Source organism: Crocodylus siamensis, chromosome 15, assembly GCF_052110815.1.
Source record: "Crocodylus siamensis isolate JL-2025a chromosome 15, ASM5211081v1, whole genome shotgun sequence".
Taxonomy (NCBI): Eukaryota; Metazoa; Chordata; order Crocodylia; family Crocodylidae; genus Crocodylus; species Crocodylus siamensis.
This window is the reverse complement of record NC_143409.1, coordinates 10,808,502-10,830,519: the sequence shown is the minus strand read 5'-3', so window position 1 is coordinate 10,830,519 and position 22,018 is coordinate 10,808,502. Positions and strand designations below refer to the sequence as shown.

The 22,018-nt window shown below is 41.4% G+C and overlaps 1 protein-coding gene across 3 annotated transcripts in view; it reads left to right on the top strand.

Annotated features, from left to right (window-relative positions):
- MCTP2 (multiple C2 and transmembrane domain containing 2) overlaps positions 1–22,018 on the top strand; it is a 172,715-nt gene that overhangs the window by 95,721 nt on the left and 54,976 nt on the right. For all 3 annotated transcript variants that reach the window (XM_090028968.1, XM_090028966.1, XM_090028969.1), the window contains 4 exons: positions 929–1,031; positions 13,614–13,715; positions 15,066–15,140; positions 16,618–16,737. In XM_090028968.1, coding sequence (XP_089885094.1) covers positions 929–1,031; positions 13,614–13,715; positions 15,066–15,140; positions 16,618–16,737 — 400 coding nt within the window. The remainder of the gene's footprint in view (positions 1–928; positions 1,032–13,613; positions 13,716–15,065; positions 15,141–16,617; positions 16,738–22,018) is intronic.

Below are 22,018 nucleotides of genomic sequence, written 5' to 3'. Positions count from 1 at the left end.
AGTGGCTGCTCCACATAAAAGATTAATGGGCACACTACAGCTGTTAGTTGTCGGGAGTTAGCACTTCAGCTCGAGTTGCAGAAGCTCGTGCATTTAGGGCAATAGGCTCCAAGCTGAATTTGTGACAGGTGGTTTTCATAAGCAGCAGGCCCCAGAGCTGGAATATTCCTGGGATTCGTTTTATTCTAGCTGGAGCAGCAGCTCTCTGGGGCTCGTATACCAGAAAAGCAAAGCAAAGTTTCACCCTGTCAGTTGTTTTTTAGATGAATAATAACATCCACTTCTCTAACCTCATTTCATTCAGGATCTATGCTTTCTTTTCCTGTGGAATACCTCCAATAAATCACCGGTGTTTGCCCAAATTTATACCATTCCCTGGATTAATTTCATATTTAGTAATGATTCTAATCTCTACTTGCACTTGGCAGATGGTTGTCACCCTAGTTAAAACATATGAGTTGGATGAAACTAGAAATATTAGCTGCTTTAGTTTGGGGGGGGGTTAGGATCTTGAAATCAGAGCATATTGCTCAAGGCGAAGGGGACAGCTATAAACTGTGCTTTGTGCTTAGTTTTTTACATGTTCACACACCTGACAACCCGATTCTTTATCTCTCCTTCAACGTATTCTCTTTCCTTGCAGTGCCTGTCTGTGTGCCATCAGCACCAGCAGCCACACACACATGAACTATCACTGTCTAGCAATAATTGTTATTTTTCACGTGTATATATGAATGCTGCAAGAGGGGAAAGCTTGGGGAATATCCTTGGTTTGATTTAATTTTTGCAATTTAATTAAATGCTAGTTTTATACTCCAAGGTAATGCAGACTTAATTAGTAAAACACTATTCTCAGATCTTTGTGGAGTAGACGCTCTGTGTATGTGCATAAAACACTTTTTTTCCCCCCCTCTGCTTCTCATTCCAGCCCTATTAAAGATATCCATGATGTTCTTGAAGTGACAGTGTTTGATGAAGATGGAGATAAACCCCCTGATTTTCTTGGAAAAGTTGCCATCCCTTTGCTGTCTGTAAGTTATCTGTGCTTCATATATCACTTGAACATTGATGGTTTCATTGGGAACAAGTTGCATTTCTTTTCCCCCTGTAGTACGTAACAACTCAGATATAGAGATAAACAACCTTTGTGATATATATGTGCCTTAGTTGGTCAGTGTTTACAGTCCTCCGTAATGCAAGAAATGTTGCCAGTGCTTTTCTGTCCAAATCTGGTTGATTGGGAAAGGAAAATTACAGAAATGTCCGTGGTTGATCAGTGCTATATGGCATTTTGGCCTGAAAACCTAATTGTTCATCTGTATGTTCCCACACCTCCTTTCAAAGGTAACATTTTAAATACCTCTGTTGCTGCTTTTTTCTCCAAGAAAGTAATTGCACTTCACAATAGGATGGAGTAGAGAGAGTTGTTGTTGGCACAGCTGCACAAAATTACCTAAAAGGGGTATTCAGTACTCCCTACTGCCTTTAAAGATCTGCATTTTTGTTGTGGGAAGAGAGAGATCTTGGGAGAATAAAATCAGAACAGGAAAGCAAACCAGCCCATGGAGAAAGGGGTTGCTTTGGAGATCGAGGCGTGCCAAAGCATTTCAGAACTGGCCAAAAGACCACCTTACTAATAAGAGGCATCTGGTGGTAAAACATTGGTACAGAGATAAAGAAAAGCAGCTGAGTAGAGGGGACAGATTTAATTGGAAGCAGGACTAGTGGCAGCAGAGGGGCTGGACTAGATAATTCACAGGATATAAGTGTGTGTGTGTGTGTGTGTGTGGTCTTACAGTGAGCACTGATAATCTATGCTGTGGTAAAGTTATGAAAAAAGCGTCCATGATAACTATGCTCATGGCGTTTTTTGGTTTTTTTAAATAGGTTCAATTAAGTACATATTTGGGGCTGAATTTCAGCATCCAGACTGTCACCGATATACTCTTGAGTTAACATTTAAAAAGCAATTAAGCATGTGTGTAAAGTTAAGTAATGGCTGCCTGTTTATTCAAATATTTTAGCCAATGCAATTAAGTTCAAAGAAGTACATTAATAAAATAAAAGCAAGATTTTAACAGTAATTTTAACCTAGCAATGGTAGTACATACCACTTTTGTTCTACTTTTATTTCCCTTTTCTCTCTCCAGGGAGGGAAGAGGGAAGGGGTGGCATGGTTTCAGCTTAGGTAGCTTAACGTGTTACTGTTTATATTTAAAATATTATCTGTTTCATGATATACAAGATGTTGTGGACAGCAGAGTGAGTGTTGCTGTGGGAACCTTACCTTTTTAAATTACTGCCTTTCATGAATTTTTAATTGCATTAATGTAATTTCATTTGCATTTCATATCCACTTTATCAGAATGTGTGTATATGTGGCACTGGAGATGAACCAAGAAGCATTTGGTAGTCCATGGACACGCATTGTGCTCAGGGAACATATCCGTGCTTAGAAATAGCCCAAATACAGAAGGCAGGTTGTGCTGATCACTGTGGTAATATTTGGCTATGTTTTTATGAATTATCTGCCTAGAGCTAATACTGAACATCTCGCTTATTATCACTAGTGCAGCTATTTTCTGAACAGTGGTATAATAAAAATGACACCACAAGTTCCATGTCTCTTGTTACTTACTGATGCCTGTTTGAATATGCTTGCTTTTGCAAGAAAAAATAGATTTGTGTTTCCTGGCAGTGTTGCAAACTCCACTTGGGATCTGAAAGCCGCATCAAGTGAGGCCTTGCTGATCATCACTAAAATAAATATGCTGTTCTTCAAATGAAGACACAGAAGGGTGGATTCAACAGTTCTGGAAACCAGGCCCCTTTTGTTGGGTCAGGCTGTACTTGTTCACATAATGCATAACACAATTTAAAAAAAAAATAGATACCTGTCTATGGAAACTGGGATGCTTTGGGAAGAATTACAGATGCAGAATAAAGATGCCAGCAGGTGTAGAAAAGGGGGTATAAGAGAGGAAGAGGCAGGAAGATGTGGGCCAGGGAGAGGGAAGTGATGGACAGGTTTGTGTAGATAGATTTAGCTGTGGGACCCTCCAAAGTCGGAGAAGGTAAGGTGGACTGGAAAAATTACATCCGTCAGGAGACAAATCATGAACTCCACATAAATTCCCTGTACCCGAGCACCTGACCTCTGCACAAAGAATGTCCCCAGGTGGTAGAAAGTGGGGCAGGGGAATATGTATGTATTTTTAATCTCGGTATACGCTTTATTCTCTCAAGAGGAATGCCGTGTTCAGGACCTTTGTACAATGCTGCTTTATGTGGCACAAATCCTACATCGCTGCATAGGAGATAAATTATAGGATTTGGAGCACAAGAATGAGCCCCCGTAAAGCAGGGGAAATGCTTGGACCCTGTAAACTCCATTGGCAGAGTAGATTCGGATCTAGCACAGTAGTCCCAACACACAGCACTTGATTAGGACTGTGACACAAAAGTTACTTGGCAGCCCCCCCCTCCCCGCCCTGTTACTGTCGCACTACGGTCTTTCTCAAGATGCAGTTATTTTAAACCATTTGTTCTCTTTAGTGTCCTGCCTCATTGACGTCTGCAATTTTAGGATAATATTAAGTCGGCTGCATATGAGGAACCATTTGATGTTTACAGGGAGGAACAACTCTTAACATCTTTTATTCCATTTTTGATCACTTGGTTAATTTTTCCCAAAGTCCTCATATCCCCGATGTTACTGGAAGAGAGTGGCTAGAGCAGCTGCTCTCCTGCAGATCCTGCGCCTGCCAAATGGTCTGTCTGATCGGCAGCAGGCTGTGTGGGCTTACAGTGAGAAGATGTTAGATTTGGATTTTGTGTTGATTTTACAGGCATGCATCAAGTATCCCTTAGGAAGCATGTAACAAGGCAGAGGAGGGGAGGGCGTGTGTGTGTGTGGCGGGGGTAATGTTTCCAACTCTGTTCCATGTAGGTTCTTTTGTCCAAGGTTTGAGACCAAAAAAAAAACCCAAACATGTTTATGCTTTTTCTAGCCAAGTGATCTTCCTTTCCTTCCAGACTTCTCTGCCTCCTCTTTCAGGCCAATCTAATACAAATATACTGTTCTTTGCATTTAATTAAAGACCATTTAGCATCTATTAACTTTGTTCAAAAAAAAAAATGCAATTTTCTGAAACACTCCTTATTTAAATTGAAGGGTTTTTTTCTCACTTCTGTTGATGTACGTTTTCCCTGCATTTAACCATATCCTTCGAGGTTTTGGAGATTGGTACTGTAACATAGCTGTAGCTGGGAGTAGATAGTGATGGCCAGTATGGGCTTGCTCATAGGTGACTGGGCCTGAGTTTGACTGGAGTTAGATCAGTCTGGGAAAACCAAAATGCAGTTTGTAATATGTTCTAGTTCTTCAGGAGGAAAAAAAAATAGTTTAATTACTTGTGACCTGTTTACAGATGAGATACAGTTACTTGAAGATTTATTTTGAGTTGTCACAGATTTTCATCTTTAAGAAAACTGGACTGAGTAAAGAGTTAGGATGGGGGAAGAAAAAAGGAATTACCCAAATATTATTTCAAATTTAATAGCAAATTTTCATTTAGGTGTGTCCAGGATATATATGCAAGTCCTCTGTACACATTCAAGTGCTTGAGCTTTTGTTACTGGGATGCTTGGAGCAAACAAATTGTAAACTTGAGTGCACAAATGCTCACAGAAAGCAAAGTTGGAAATCCCATGTTCTGTTGTAATATTTGACATTTTACATTTTATACTGAACTCGTTTGTCAGATGCATCATTCAGACAGGGATGGAGGCATCATTCAGAATGGGGAGGAAGTTCAAGAGAGAGTTTTCAGGTATCGGGCAATATTTGAGAATTTGACACTGTTCTGGACAGAGTGGAGAAAACCTAGAAGAACCCCACTAAACTAGGCATTGTCCCCATTTTAGAGACAGGAAAACTGAGGAAGAAGAGTTGTAACTTGTTCACGGCTACCCAGTGAGTCAGTACTGGATTAGCACTGTGGGATCTTTGGTATCTAAGGCAGCTTGCTTGCAAAGTGTTGTATGTGGCATGGAGTTCTTTCTGATGTGGTGAACACATGATTAAAGGTTAAAGAAAGCTTTAGTTCCAGTAACCAATAAGGGATTTGGGAGCATCCTTATCTATTGATGCACAAGCATCTCCTCAGTACGAGAACTGATGGCTGGTGCGTTTCAGCAAGCTGTGACTTCAAATACAGCCAGCATGTTTTGTAGATTCACCTTAACAGAGCTCATTTGTGAGAGCTCATTTTCACATTAATACTGAATTTTTCTGCCATTCACTCTTCATTTCCTCTCCTCCCCCCTGCTTCTGATTACACACAAGCTTATTTCTTTCTCCAAGAGTCTTTTCTTTCCACCTTCAAGGGACTCCTATCTAGTAAAAGGATTTACGTTGTTAGGGAAATGGGAGTGTGTAATGTGCTTCTATGAAGTTGAAAGCAAAAAATATCAATTATCTCCATGTAGGAAGGGCCTTCAAATGAAGTACTATATCACAGAATGATGTTTCTGTAGATAAGAACATTCCAGCTCCAGGCAAACTTCAGCTGCACCCTTTTTAAATGGTAGAAAATGTCTGTAAAATGTCCTCATGTAACCAACTAAGCTTCGTGTGCAATACCACGGTGGATATAGCTGCTACGACTATCCCAAGGATTTCATGCTCCAAGGCAGAGGTGGCCAACCTCTGGCATAAGCAAGGGCATCCTCCTTGATTGGTACCCAGAAGATCAGGCAGGGAACAGGCAGCACAGCAGCCAGTAGGACAGGAAGCAGAAAACAGAGAAGGAGATTGGGCAAGGACTACAGAGTAGGGAGCAGAAAGCTGAACAGCAGATTGGGCAGAGGAAGATCAGAGTGGCACTTGGGGAGAATGTGGGGTTAATTTGTGTCATGCTGCTATAAAGATTAGCCACTTCTGCTCTAAGTGATGGCCTGCACATGGTACACAGGGGGGACCTGTTCTTCTTGAGTACTGAGCACTTCCAGTTACTGCAGGAGTTGAGAGCACTTAGCACTTGGCTTGTAACACTCAACGTTTTACAGGACAAACCTTGGGTGACATGGTGGTTGTGATAACACTGCAGTTAAGTTGGAGTGGAGCTGGCTGAAATACAGGATTTCTAGTACTGGGCTTGTTTTTTAATTTGGTATTGGTCTGACTTGGACATTTTTTTTTTTTTTAATTTTCTATGAACCAAAAATTCCATTTTGGGGCCATCAACACAAATGAAGTGTTTGACATGATTTTTTTTTTTTATTCCCCGGCCCTTGCAATTGCTCAGTGCAGCGGAGACTGAAATCGGCACTGTGGTCAATGAACAGCTGCCTGGGATGTCAGGGCTGTCTCTGTGGTTGGAGCAAGGGCTTTCAGGCTCCCAGCTCCACGGGAGAGAGCCCAGGCTTGGCTGATAGCCTCAGAGCCATGGAGCCTGCAATCCTGGAGTCCTTGTTCTTTGGCCAGAAAACTTGGGTCTGCGGACCTCAGACAGCCTGCCAGGAATCCAGGCAGTATCAATTTGAGTTGTGCCTTATGTCTCACCAAAGCTCATCCAACCTGAGATATTTGGGGCTTAATGCGCTGGCATGTTGCAGTGAAAAAAAAAGGGACCTCTTCTTTCCCCTTTGGAAAAAATTCTGATCAACTCTCATCTGCAACAAACAGCCACACCTAGATGAAGCAGGTGGCTTGAGTATCAACCTTGCCATCCTCTTTTCCTAGGAAAAAAGAGACTTTGTAATGGTTCCAGATATCTGTCCTATTTGGCACTCTTTATGTTATGACATTATGCATCCGGGGCGAGTTCAGGCAAGAATATCAAAGGTTCCAAATGTGTTTGCAGGGGTTTCCCAGGGGATAGCCGTTGACTTTTATACACATGTTGGAAGGAGATATTACAGGGGTTTCATCTGGCTTTGTTTTGTCAGGTCATCTAGATGACCCTGAATCTGCATCAAAGCTGGATTCATAGAGACGTTTTCTTAAAATCAATGCAAAAAGTCTCACTACATCATATTTTTTCAAGACGAGCAATGAAAAAACACTGTTTCCCGTGCAAGGGTCTTGTCTGCTGAGAGTCTTGCATCATATCCATCTTCAATCTTAGCTTTTACTGTTTCATTAAAATTGTGAAGTGTTCAGTGAAGTTGTTACTTAATAGGTTTAGCATTGGCTACTGACAGCAGTACCATGTTTTAGTCGCATGTTTGATCAGGGATGCTTGTAGAAACAGTTTAGCAAATATATTCATTAATTCAAAAGAAACTCAACCCATACTTGTAGACTGACATGAAGAACTTTGGAAACCCTCATTGCATTTAGATGTTTCCCCCCACCCCATACACAGAGATTGGGACCGCTCATTTGGAGAGACAAACTAGTGCAGTGGTTTTCAACCTTTTTAGTTACAAGGCATCCCCTTGGAAAATGCTAGCATTTAGCTTTTGCTCATTTTTTTGACTACAGAAAAATAATAGAGCCATTTGTTTGTAAAGAACTTGGATAAACCAAAGCAGGTCAGAACATTTTTGACATTATGGATTCCTATTTGAAATCTTCGGGTTTAACTTGTGAACCATGTGTCAGTGTTTGCACACCTAACCTGGCTAATATAGAGGTGGCAGCTAGGGGTACCCTGAAAACAATCTGCAACATTATAGGGTGCTACAGCATTCTGGTTGAAAAATACTGAGCTGATAATGTGTTTGGGGGAAGATTGAGCAGCTAAGGTGCACCTTTCTACGTCTGAGATTGTGGCAGCTCTAGAGATGTCTTTTACTATAAGCTTGAGTGATGTCTAGGACCAGCCCTAAATTGGGTCTGCTACCCCATGCCACCAAAGGGCTGCTATGAAGCCTGGGGCATTTGGAGCCTGAACAGCCTCCTCCACGACGTTCTTTCCCAGTATGGTTCTTCATGGGATGAAGAGGACAAGGACGCAAATATATTTCAAAACGTTGGAATTTCTTATGGGATAGAAATTCTTAATTTTCAACTAGCTTTGTTCAGAAGCCTAGTTTAGATGCTGAAAGTAATAGTAGAAGTTGAGAGCTGACCTCTGCGTGTGCTTAATGGGAGGGAGTGCATATTGGAGGTTCCTGTTGTTTGAAATTTTAGAAGAATTATTTGTATGTATCATAATGATGATTTATTAGGTAAATGTTGAGTCCCCAAAGAGTTTAGAGTCTAAAAGGCACAATGTGAATGAAGCAAGTAAGCTGTGTGTTTAGGACAGTAGGTCACTAGGAGAACAGTATAACAATAGTCGTTAGGTTGGTTTAGCACCTGTTGTATGGCAGTTTTTGTACCCAACCTGACAAGGGATTTAAAAGAGGATAAGGCAGAGTTAAAAGGATAAGGTTGTAAGTATTTGCACAGTGCTTTTCCTTGTACCTAACCTGACAAGGGACCTAGTAAGACAATGCAGAGGAGTCTTTGGATAAAGCAGACCGCAGATGGTTGGAGCTTCATTGCTAGGTAAATATTATAACATTAAATGTTGTAAATATTATAACATTAAAGAATAATACTTCTGCTAAGGGAAATGAAATATAACGGGAGGAAGCAAATAATATTGGAGGAGTCTTTGGGCCTCACAGAGTCATTTTCATCTTCTATTAGTCATTAGGGGTTTTGGGGGGTTTTTTTGTTTGGTTTTTTTTTTTTTAGAGCTGTATGGGAGGATGCTAGATCTTTTTCCTGTGTAGCACATCAATCTACCTGAAATGAAAACATACTTGGATAGAGCATCCTATCTGTCCTCAGACCTTACAAAAAAGAGCAAGTCGATGTGTTGGGCTTTCCTGCCGTCTGTGCCGAATCACTGTTACAGGCACTCTCTGCTGGTGATTATGTCTAACCATAAAACTTGTACGTGATGAAGACTCTCCTCAGTGCAAACATTCCCTCATTAGAATCCATCAGGGTGTAAAACATAGTGCCAATAAGTGAGTAGCTTTACTTGCTTCTCTTCAAGGGTCAGACATTTCCAGATTTAGATTAGAAAGATGTGTACACATGTTAGCATGTGTAGGACAGACAGATAGGAACATTTCCTTTATTTTCTCTTCACCCACGTGCATAGATATATTCAGCGTTCTTTTGGAGCTTGCCCAAACCAAGTCCCGTTATCAAGCCCTCGAGCTTGTTGTGTGATGTCCTTGTGATACCAGGCACATTGCAGAAATGATTGTGCTTGTAGGGCCTAGTCAGTTAGTAGGTCTGATGTCTTTAGACTTTATAACCTTTCTAGGATTTCATGGTGTTTCCATTCACTTTTTCAGTAGCTGCAGAAAATGCTGTAAGGAACAGCTGTGGATAGGAAAGTTGGCAGTGAAAAACGCGTAGAGTTGAACCAAGTGGGCCCAAAATGAAAGGAGCTAGGTTTAGCCTTTTATTTTTTTTTATTTTTTTATTTTTTTTTATTTTTTTATTTTTTAGAGATTTGGGGATAGAAAAAGAACAGTAAGGAGGAAAAAAAAAGTAGGCCTCCAGCACCTTCTTTGAAGATGTACTGCATTGAAAGCGTCCTGTGCATTTTCTTCTGTAGTCTGTTGAGGGATGCTACCTTTTTATTTCCATGCAATCAAGGGGAGTGGAACTCCTTCTTGCACGTGTTGAATCAAACAGGGTTAGTATGCTACCGATGCATCAAAAAAGGTGTTTTTTATACTCTACATTTGGTAAGTCCTGCATAGCCAATTCTTGCTTTTTCCCTCCATATTTTTTTGCTGAAGGTTAGAGAACAGGGAATCAGTATAAATGCTTAATATTTCACCAGGCTATTATTGCCTGGTGAACATGAGCTGGCAGTGTAAGGAAGCCATCAACAAAGCCAGTTGCACCTTATGGAGCATTAGTAGATGCATGATCAGCAGATTGAGGGAGGTGATGCTCCCCCTCTACGCAGCGCTGGTCAGGCTGCAGTCATAGTACTGTGGCTAGATTTGGGCACCGCACTTCAAGAGGGATGTGGAAAATCAGGAGAGGGTTCACAGGAGGGCCACTCGCATGATTAGTGGCTCTGTGCAAGACCTTACGAGGGGAGTTTGAGGGATCTGGATCTCTTCAGACTTCACAAGAGACAACTGAGGGGAGACCTTGTAGCAGCCTATAAGTTTATCAAGGGAAGACAATAGAGAATTGGAGATGCACTATTTACCAGGGCACTTCTAGGAATAACTGGGAATAATGACTACAAACTAGTGGAAAGCAGATTCAGGTTATATTAGCAAGCCATTTTTGACCGTCCATTCATCCAACCTATACTTCCTTAGCCTGCTGGAGAGATCGATGCTGTAATACAAGCCAAAATGTTAGAATGAAGAATAACAAAGAAAACTCATAGTGCTTATCGTTGAACTGTATTATGACAGTGTGATAGTTCACTTATGCAGTTTTAAAAACAACCTTTTAATATAACAAGAGAAAACACTTTTTGATAACAACCTTTGCACAGCATTATGGAGTTTCGTGTTGGGTCCTAGCTCATTGCACCTCCATCATGTGATTCATCTCGCTGTGTACACCAAGAGGAAGCCCCTTGACGTCAGTGATACTATGAGAATATAAAATGGGGTGACACCAGAATCAAACCTTCTTGTTTTAGCAAGAGCAGCAGCTTCTTCAGACTCTGTGTGTCTGCTTCCTCGTATGTAGTAAAACCATCCTCGATGCTTTCTTTTGTTAGATTTTTAAAAGCTGTAATTAATTGCCTGTCCTTGGGCCAGACAAGGTAAAGAGAAGTCCTTGGCAGGTATCAGCGGGTTGATGTGCTTGCTGCCTTGCAGGGTGGCTTTGCTCCCCTGGGAACTCCTGAGCCAGTCTTCTTAATACAAGCAATAGCCCCTGCCCCTGAACAAACAAATACATGAATAAAGCAAAACCTTCACCTTCTTTCCAGGAGGCAGAAGAGGCCCCTGTACCTCTTGCCCCCTTTTAATAGCAAATTCTTCTGGGTTCCTGGACACAAACTGCACCGTCTCAATTCAAGCTCCTTGCTCTTTCTCCACTGGAGCTCCTACCCCAAGGGTGGCTGTCTCCCTTTTTGAGTTAGACTAGGTTATTGTCAGGGATGCTTTAACTCCCTCTTAGCAGAGAAAAAAACAAAGAAAAAAGGATACCCGAAAGGTTCTAGGAACCGTCACATCTATTCATTATTTCACTGTTCATTTTTTTAGCTCTTGATGAAGAAAAAATATAAATGAGCATTATTTGTTGTGCATGTTTCACATATATGTACGCTGCATTTCTAAGGATGCTCCAATCTAGCCCCCCAGTCCCAGGATCCAAACACCATGAGCCCAGATGGCCAGGGATCTTCAGGGAGATGAAGCACCTCGATCCATTCTTCTCCATTGTCTTGTGAAGTTTGATATGCCTTTACTGCTGTCAAGAAAGGGTGATGAAACATGGTCAAATCTTTCAGCACTTTGGAACTTTTCTTTTAAAAGTAGAAAGAGAAACCACTCTCCACACTGCTGGAATACCGTTTTCAGGTTTCTTACATGATTGTTTCTACAGACTGAGGTTGCCACAGTTTGAAGGACTCAGTGAAGCAGACTTGGGAGGCCATTCCTTTGCGCTGCCTCCCCACCCAGAAAACCTAAGATTGTGTGTGTAACATTTTTCTTCCCTTTCCAGCTGCCCTCTACTCTTTTTTTTTTTTTTTTTTAATGTCAGCTGTCTGTAAGGAGTGTGTAAAGCATTAGGGTGTGGGTGTATGGAGTGAGAAATATAGTGAAGGAAAGTTTCCTGTTGAAGGAAGTAGGTGAAAACATCCAGAGCAATGTTTAAAAAGACATACGGGCTTCCCACAGTTGTCTTAATTTACAGATGTTGGTACAGCTGGTTGAAGTCTGTGGAATGCCGTGTGTGTGTGTGTGTGTGTGTCCTCGTCCCCTTAGAGGGAGGAGGGGATCTAGCTAACAAACAAAACAAACCCTTGATTTCAGTGGAATTTTCTAATGGGGAAAATTAAAATAAAATCTTATTTTTCTGATGCATGTTTCCAAATTAAAAAAAAAAAAAACCCAAACCCAACACTTTTTTTCATTCTGCAACAAAAAGTGTGATGTTTTGATATGGTTTTTGTCTTCATATGGGATTTTAAAAGTGTTAAACTTTTGAAATATCAGAACTTTCTATGGGACAAAGTCCAGGAGTTCAGCACCTGTATTGTCAGTATGCAGCAGCTCACATTCCACTCCATGTCCTCCCAGAATATGAGGCATACACATCACACCGGCACTAATACCTGTGGGTCCATATTTGACAGCATTGTCTCAACCGGCAGGTTGCGAAGTAGCTTATCTGTCATCAGTCTCAGAAGGAGCTGACCTCCTTTGTGTATGACCTGCAACTCTCTTTTAAAGAAAGCAAAATTGACCCCACATCAGTTTGACCCAGTGCCCTATTTCTTGCACACGACTGCACAACACCCTATCAAGTGAAGCTCTGGATGACGGCAGTAATGGAAAGTGAAATTCCTGTTTGGACACTGGTGAGGATGCAGACTGGTCTGTTACAGAGGGCCCTCTTCCCTTGAGCCATTAGCCGGGAAAACCATTTAGCTGTTGAAACTCTCTTCTGTGCAGAAGAGGTAATACAACCCAGGGAAGGAAAATGACCTCTCCCTTGTCATGTGAAATCACCATGTAGTCCCATTATGCCATTTTCCCCTTACTCATTTCCACTGTGGTTTATATGAATAAACATTGCAGCAGCAATAGCTATTTTAAATATGGTTGCAGTTTCATGCCCTTGAATTTCCTCTGTTATCTTTAATCTTTGATCATTACAGTCCCCAAATGGAGCTCTTTGGGATGCTGCCGTTTTTATGTTGTTGCTGTTTAGAATTAACTGGTCCGCTTCCTAAAAAGCCAAATGTTTAATCAATACATATCCTTCTGTGTATAATAAATACAATTCTGCCATCACTTCTGAAGAGAGAATGCTTTTAATTTGAGCCAAATAGTTTACAAAATGGTAAGGGAGATGGGCTTTTTTTTTTTTTTTTTTTTTTTTCATGGACATTGAACAGGACAGGGCCAACAGGCAGATTAGAGCATAGAAATGACATCTGAAACCTAGTGCAGGGGAAGTCTTTTCCATGAATTAGTTTATTTAGAACATTTGTTACATTATTGCTCACTCCGGTTAAACCAATTAATTGTCTTGGACAACCTTTCAGTAAAACAAGAAGAGGTATATTTGTGTGTGTTGCAGGGTTTAGAGTGAGGACAGTGGGGGTGTTTTGTTGCTTGTGTTTCTTTTTCTGATCTTTGGAAGAAAAATGCCATTTTAAACCTATACTAACAGAGCCTGATTACTTCCCATCAGCTCCCTAGCTTCCAGGGCAGAATTCTCAGACTGGTTATTGCTTGCACTGTGCTACTATAAAATAGAGGGTCTGTAAATTAAAGTTTGGCCATAATAGCTTTAATCTCCAGTTTTATAGGTCTCCAATCCAATGGTCATTTTGCATTTCAGCCTTTGATTATATTGTCAGATTTGTGAGGGATTGTTGTTGGAAAGAGTATTTTTATGTATAGCAGAGAGAAAATACTGATATGTTCTTCTTCAATTCTAGATTAGAAATGGGCAGCAAAGTTGTTACATGCTGAAGAATAAAGGCTTGGTACAGTCTTCTAAAGGATTAATTTACTTGGAGTTGGATGTTCTGTTTAATCCGGTAAGTTTTAACTGTCTTTTTATTGTTTTGTTTTGTTTTGTTTTCTTCACGCATCCTTTACATAAGGAACTAGGATTCCTGGCTCTGCAAATGCAAAGAGAGAATGCAGGAACCACACAGATAAGGTCTTGACCTGGTTGCATCTGGAGGGAGGGATTGAGTTTATTGCCCTTTTTTTAAAGAAGTTTTGGCAGATCACAGTGCTATAACATTCCATCCAAATGGATGAGGCAATGAAATGGCAGCTTTGGACTGAGAATGACCAGAGCGTTCTTGGGAAGAGGTGTGGATCATTGCACACCGGGGTTTAATTTGCAGCCAAAAGAGGAGTTAACATCTTGATTATTACAGATGACTTTTAACTCCTACTTCCTCCCAAAAAGCTGAGCCACAATTTCTGCTTCAGAGGGTGTTGACAGGAGAATAACCCAGACACCAAAGTGGTGTGCTTGCACGTAAGGCTGACTCAGCTACTTGTGCTTAATCATCTCTTACTGAATGAAACCCTATTTTATTTTTGCTGTCATTGTGTGGAATATGAATCCTCTCTTATTGCCTTTTTTTTGTTTCTTTGTTTGTCTGTTTTTTCCTTACTGTGATGCTGGAAGCAAAATTTCACTTTTTGTAATGGCTCATAGGAATTTATCCCATCTTGTTTGGATTCGGGGTTTGGGAGTCACTGTAGAGAGCAGTGATGGGTGCTCTTTTTGAGGTTCCCTGTTTCTGGGGCAGCCGTTGAACAGAAATAATGACTCATTACTAGATTCTGATTCGAGCCATCACAGGACTTGAAATATGTTTTTGGCTATTTTTCGATGTCCCTTTCAATGGACAAGTATTAAATACACAGGTTCAACTAGAGGATTTGGGGAATATGATCTTCAGCTCGCATTTTCTTTGTTTACTTTTCTATGGGGATCACCAGCATTTGGAAAGTGGGTAATACAAATGCACAGGGTGGCAACAGCAGAGGAGACCTTCTACCCTGGTGCTTTTGCTCTACACCATGCAGCCATGGGTTACAGAAGTAGCAAAACATTCCTGTTTCCCCCTCTCTCTATCACCAGTAATTTCTCCTTTGCCTCATTAGCTGGAGCTGGTTGTGTAGCCTTCATGTTAGCATTGACAACACCCGGTGCTTAAACTGCACAGCATTTCATACCCCTGAAGGTAAGGGAGAGGGAACAAGATTGTGCATACAACATAGGTTCCCACAGAAAGCTGGTGGCTGTTGTGCAAAAACACAGTAGCAAGGGTCTGCTGAGCTGAAGGTTAAAGTCTTTTGCTCCTGGTTATATGCCGATGCTGAGTTTAAATGACAGTATTCTAAATACAAGGTATTTTCTCCAGATAAAAGCATGCAAGAGAACCTTCACGCCAAGAGAAAAGCGCTTCATCGAAGACAGGGGCAGGTTTTCCAAGAAGGTATGGCTCCCATTCTTGTCTCTCTTTGGTAGGCTTTTTCCAGTAGCCTCTTCAGTACACTTATGCTAGGATGCACGCTCAAGTTGCAGCAAGGGAAGTTTAGTTTAGACGTTAGAAATCGGCTGACCATGTGGAAATCCCTTCCCCATGGCATTCCCACAAGTTGGTGGGGGCAGGGCTGCATGCTGGGCAGGCAGGCTCCCCATCACTCTAATTCCTGGCCAGACTGCACCCCTGCATTTCCAGGATGCCCTTTTAATTCTCAATAGCTGCCTGGAACCAGCCTCTGAAATCTGGGACCAGCCTGGCTAAACAGGGACATATGGTCACCCTAATTAGTAAAATCCTCACTAGGAGGGTGGTAAAACACTGGAACAGGTCACCCAAATTGGTGGTGGAATCTCTATCCTTGGAGGTTTTTAAGACCCTGCTAGACAAACACTTGGCTGGGGTGATCTAGTTGGGGAGGGTCTTGCTTTGAGCAGGTGGTTGAAGTAGATGACTTCCTGCGTTCCTTTCCCGGCCTAATTGTCTGCAATTCAATGATGTACAGGTGCAGAACTTTAATACATGGAAACACTGAGCACAGGTGTCAATTCTGTGCCCATTTTTGAAAGTGAGAATGCTCATTGGCATTACTGTGCATTGGATCCCTTATCCAGTTTGACGCTGTAGTCTGGTAAATCATCCCACTCTTTAAGTTAACACAAAACAAAAAAAGCCCCACATAATTAAGGAATCTGGGCTGTAGCCATGTTTGTCTAAGCACAGAGGCAGACAAAATCTTTGGGTAGAGGTGATATCTTTTATTAGACCAACTAAATAGTTGTAAAAAGTTATTACAACTTTTGCTGTTTTCCTAGAGGTTGCTACAACCTTTTTGCAGCTATGTTACTTGGCTTAATAAAAGATATTGCCTCTACCCAAAGATTTCATCTGTGTCCTAATTAAGGAGTCTTAGCACATGTGCTTATTGTGCAGTTCATGGATTTTTTTTTTTTTTTAATTCCTTGTTCAACAGATCAAACCAAGAAGATACCATAGAAATGTCATGGTGTTTTAAATCAATTAAACTTTATACATTTTTAAAGGAATGTCCTTTCTGGTTTGATACTGTCATGGTCTTATATTTCTCTGAATATGTATAGACTAATCCAGAAATCCTGGAGAAAAGAATTCATTTTATGATAAATTCAAATAAGATTTTTTTTTTTTTTTTTTGCTTATTAAAAATTGAAGGATGGACCAGACTTTCTGACTTCCTATGGAAGGTGAAAGAGAAGTTCTGAAAAGTTTGGGGGCAGTATGAAAGCACACAGTAGTGGGAGAGTCTCTCTGAAACTTAAGCCTACATCTAGAACTTTATATCTTTATAATTTAAACTGTCCGTGTTCCTAAAGCAAAGTAGAAATGTATAACATTTAATCAAGTGTTTTTTTTTTTTCTCCCCCCTTTTTCCCTTATCCCCATTTCTCAGATCTTATCTAGAAATGTTAACCGGGTGAAAAAAATCACCATGGCAATATGGAAAACAATACAGTTCCTTAAAAGCTGCTTTCTCTGGGAATCAACAGTTAGAAGTATGATAGCTTTTGTGGTAAGCAATTTTTTTTTTTTTCATATTGGTTCAGACAAACTTATGTAAGGTCTTGGGTATTACAGTCTCTGCTCTGACCCTCAATCTGGAACCCCACATAGTTTGTGGGGTTGCTGTTGTTATATACACCTGTAGTTGTCCTCAGGGACCTGTTGTGCAGGGCAGATCTGAAGGAAAGCCCCATAGAGCAATCCAGCCCTTTCTTCACTCACAACAGAGGCCCTCTTCACTCCTTGAATCGTTGCAATGACTTCTGGTGGAGGAGGCTTGCATATCAAAGCACAAAATTAAGGGTCTGCTGGCAGGTCTGTATAAGAGGGGATAGGTATGCTGAACCATCTGCTAAACCATTGGCTTACCCAGAAAGGTGGGTGACAACTATGAGGACAAGTGTATCTGTATTTACTTGGATCTGCTGGCCCAGAATCCCCCCAACTACAGATCACCAAACCTGGACGAAAGTAGTGACAAGGGAGTGCGGCGACCTTGTAACTTGTCTGCCTTGTTCTGAGAGAGGAGCTAAAGCCTTGGAGGGACAGTTTGTGAGAAGTAATCCATTCCTGATGGGACAAGATGAGATAATAGGTCTTTTCCATTTGATCTTTAATGTCAGCGAGACTGCATTTTACAGTGCTTTAACAATGCTTGCTACACCCCTTTGATTCTGGGTGTACTGCACATCCTGTTGCACTTAAGTGACATTGTCTTGTGCAAGTCCACCCTCCAGCCCATAATAGTTACAAGAATAAAACCGTTTTGTCAGCAAGTCCTGCTGTGGGCAGAGATCTAAAAGCCAAGTTCCCCACCTGCCTGTCCCAGTTTTCAACTCTATTCCTTTTCCTCTGAAAACACCCTGTTTTCAGCTTTGTCATAATCCACTCAAGCACAAAGAGATTTCTCATGCTTTTTTTATTCTGCAGTGTGACATTTTCTTCATGCTTGAAATGGCTGGCATGCCATTAAAGGTTGCAAAATTGTTTTGCGGTGGTCCGGAGACAGGGGAGAAAAAAGTTTTTGAGTAGAGTGTTTATTAAAGAAAATAACAGCCACATCGCCAAGCGTCCTCCTCCTTTTCTGCCTGTGAATTACGAGTTGCTTTAAGGTTCTTTTGAGGAAAACACTTTACCGTGTATTTGCTACAAACAAGTAAAGTGAGCCATCCCTGTGTGAATGAAGCACGGAAGAAAGACGGAGGAAATGTCTTTCACCCTGCAGGTTGAGAAGGGCTGACTGGCAGGCAAGGGCACAGAGAAAGAAGGGGTGTTTGGGTCTTTTAAATAACTCGTTTAAATAGCGTGCACAGTTTGCTCGAATGGTTCCAGATTCAAAGGCATGCCAGAGTTGAAAGGCGAGGCCTCGCCTCTTAAAGTCCATCTTCAGCTTGAGCTATTAATTGATGCACCTTGCCATGTGATGTGGAGTGGAAAGCGCCAAGATGAAGAAAAGAGAATAACTCTTTTCCAGCTGTTGTCTTTGAATACTTTGAAACCTTGGGGTCCTTGGAAACTTGGCTGCAGCTGTTTAGCTGTGGTCCTGAGATGCAAGTCCTTGTGTATTTTGCATGTGAAGGTAGGATGAGACCTATGGGGGAAGCAAGTGTGCATGTGTGCACAGGAGGAATGGCATGGTTGTGCACACAGGAACTGCAAAGAGAAAATGATTATGAAATCTTGGCTCTACATGGCTAAGGCCTTGATGGAGGATGGTTCCTGAGTAAAGTTAGATCCATGCTTAATCAGTTTGATGAACTGGGGCCTGAAACAAACTTGGAGATGTGTCTGTGTCTCTAGACCACAGAGAAATGTAGCAATGTTAGTGAATGAAGGAAAAGAAGCTGGAACATAAGGAAAGCTGCAAACAAAGACAGAGGTAACCTTTAGGTTTAGGGAATGAAAAGTGATCATTCAGGGTCTGTTTAGAGAGGTGGGATTGAGATAAACTAGAGAGATTTGTTCCAAACTTCCTCCTACTGTGCGCTCTATTGCTCTTACTGTTTTCCCACATAGAAGGGAAAGATGGTAGGAGGACAAGAGATACGTGACTGCAAAATGTGAAGATAACGGAAAGTAACTGTCGTCTAAAACCAAATATTAAAACTAGCTATTTTAAAATTAGTTAGAAATCAATCTATTAAAGTGCTAGTACTATCCTTCTCAGAGTGTGTTTTAGTGTTCCCAGTTATAAATACGAGTTGGCAGCTTATCAGGTGCAGAGTGAAAACTATTTATACTGCCCAGGCTTTGCAAATAAAAATGGGCCATAACACCCCTCCCTCCTCCCCAACAAAGCTATCAGTATAAACTTGTTTCAGCTATCTTGTTTGCATGCCCTCAGAAAGCCAAGCGAAACAGTCAAGGAGTTGATTTCGTAGGTCAGCTTCAGCTCAGCTTGTCCCACCCTCCCTTTCCAAAAGGCCACTGCAGATTTTAACTTAAAAACTAGAGAGGGAGTTGTAATCCATTTGAGACCACTTGCCTTTTCCTTCTTACTTCTCAGAACACAGTTACTGAAGGATCTAATATCAGATAATATTTCACGTGGGGTTCAATTCAGAGAGTCAGTGCAAGGTCAAAGTAAGGTGGCTGGTGAAGTAGTGTGCTGACTTTTTATTGATTTTTTTTTTTTTTTTTTTTTTTTTCCCCCCCGCATTGACTGCAGCACCAAAATAGCCACTGACAACACCTGCACGCAGCTAGGAGCATCAGTCTGTTTTCATCCAAGTTACCTGTACTTCTAGCAAGGTTTCAGCATGCATGGGTAGGAAGAGGTCCTGGAAAGGTTCTCACCCTTATAGGCAGATGTTCCAGAGGTTTCACAGTCTAAGACCAGAAGGGCCTGTTAGATAATCTAGTCTGATCTCTCATCTATTGTCAGCCTTTTGATTTTAACCTGTCACATGCCTGGCTTCATTAAATGGTATGGTTGGTTAAAACCCATCTTCTAGATAGGCATCCAGCATTGATTTGAAAACACCAAAAGGTGGGGAAATTTTTTCACTTGGTTGTTTGTTCCCAGTAGTGGCTTGCACTTGCTGTTTAAAAAAAAAAAAAAAAGTGTCTAATTTCTAATTTAAATTTGTCTGGCTTTACCTTTCACCCACTGGTCTCTCTTATGCCTTTCCCTTATCAAATAGTTATCCACTTAAATATCAGTCCCATAGATTATCACTGGTTTCATAAATTAATATTTCCTGTCTTCAGCCTGGAATCTAGTTGTCTGCCTACGAGCAGTTTTACATAAGTGTCTGCACACCACTTGTTTGTTTTTCCTGTCATATAAATAGTATATGGCTTAATTTTTCAAATGCTTTTCTTTTTTTTTTACCATTTTTTTTAATTCATAAAAAGCCCCACCAGTTTGGTCATGGAAGTCAAGCTTATAATGTGAAATTAATCAAGCCTGCTATATAATGTGTATTTTTAAAATATTTTAAAAGCTAATTTTGGTCACAGAATGATTTTTATAAGGAATCATGCATCATTGCACATTGCGCTTGTGATTTTATACAACATAATTACATCTTCTATCGACAGTTTTCCATGCATTAATGGTAATTATGCCATTTAATGAAATTATAGTAATTGCATTAAAAAAAACCTATAATCTAGTGCAAATTAAAAGGACATATTGACTGCTTTTTACTACTGTACATTCACTTTAAAATGTTTCATGGGAAGTAATAAGAGATGCTGAGTACACCAGACATAATATGGCAAATCAGCTACTGTAGCACCAAGCTGGAGCCTCAGTCTTCACTTCTGATCCTCTCTGCCCAATTTTTGTCCTTCTCTGTTACACTGTCCCAGTGCCTCAGTCTTCTCAGCAGCATGCGCTGTCATTTCAGTCTTGTGCCTCTGAAAGCCAGGCCTGCTTTCCCAGGTGGGGGCTGGTGAAAGAAACTTCCCAGGCCCAGACCAAACTGGTGCCCTAGGTCACGTTGACTGGTGCATGGCAGAAAGTGTGGGCAATATCTATTTGAGTAATGTTGAAGGGCTGCTGCTTATAATTCTTTGGCTGAGGTTCAGTATGGGGAAGGACGGGGAAGGCATGTGTCATGGTGTTGCTGGCTGAAACTCAGAACTTCTGATCAGTTTTAGTGCTGCTGTAAAGTGGGTGGCAAGCAGCAGCAAAATGGGTAAGAATAAGTATCAGTTTTAATCAACATCTGTGCAGCTGTAATGGCTTTGGAACAGCCCTGCCAGTCAAACTTCCTTAAGCTGGAGACCCCAGGACAACTTGATCAGCCTACTGGTCCCCCCGGCTGTTTCAGTCCGACAGCCAAAGGAGCCAGCGGGCCTGGGAATCTGGAGTCCTCTGGCTCTGGGGCAGTCTGCTTAGCAGGGATAGCTTAGAGTGGTACAAACCTGTCCCTGGACCTCCAGGCCGGCTGCTGCAGAGCCGACAGCTGAGAACTCGCAAGTTCCAAGGCTGCCGGTTCTGTAACAGGGAGACTGGAAGAGCTCCCCAAATCACCAGGATTGGTAAACTCCCTGACCAGCTGGCTCCATCCGTGGCAGGGGTGCCCCAGCACTGGAGCCTCTGCTGGGTTACGAGGCAGGTGAGCTGGCAGAAAACTGGGCAGGTTTGCAATGAGCAACCTGCCTATTGAGCAAGGCTCCCTGAGATGACTTGCAAATCAGGCTGCGTTTCTAGCAAATTAGCAGAAAAACAAGTTGTTGAAAACGTGACCAACCAGCCCCAAATATTGATGGGTAGCTGCAGGGTTTTGTGGAGTGTTGTGTTTGACACTCTGTGCAAATGATCTAGTAACTCACTTGGCCTATTGATTGCTAATTTGGGTGCCACCATAAACAGTTAAAAACAACTAAAACTGCTCAGGTTGAGTACTCAGGTGGCTCGGCTGAGTATGTTTCTCCTACTTAGGGAGCAGCAATATACGAACCTTAGTTAGCATGCCCCAGTCCTCACCTGGCACGATTTCCTCTGGAGGTAACAGGACTAGCTCAGTCCATGGTCCTCAAGTTCTCTTCCTCAGCTGAGTCTGATAGTTAGTACATAAAGGCTAGGAACAGAAATTACACATAAACCAGTATAAGTAATTGGAAACCGATTCAAATCTCTAACACAACAGAAGTTCAGTGCACATAAACCTCTTTCAAATGACCAAAACCTGTTTGAGATAAACCTAGATGGATGTGACATCCATCTAGGTTTAACTGATGTAGGTTAAATGAGTTTATTGAACTGCCATACCAGATCCTCTCCAGATTCAAGTTAATCCAGTCCCTCAGCATCCCATGATACTTTGCACCTGCCCTGC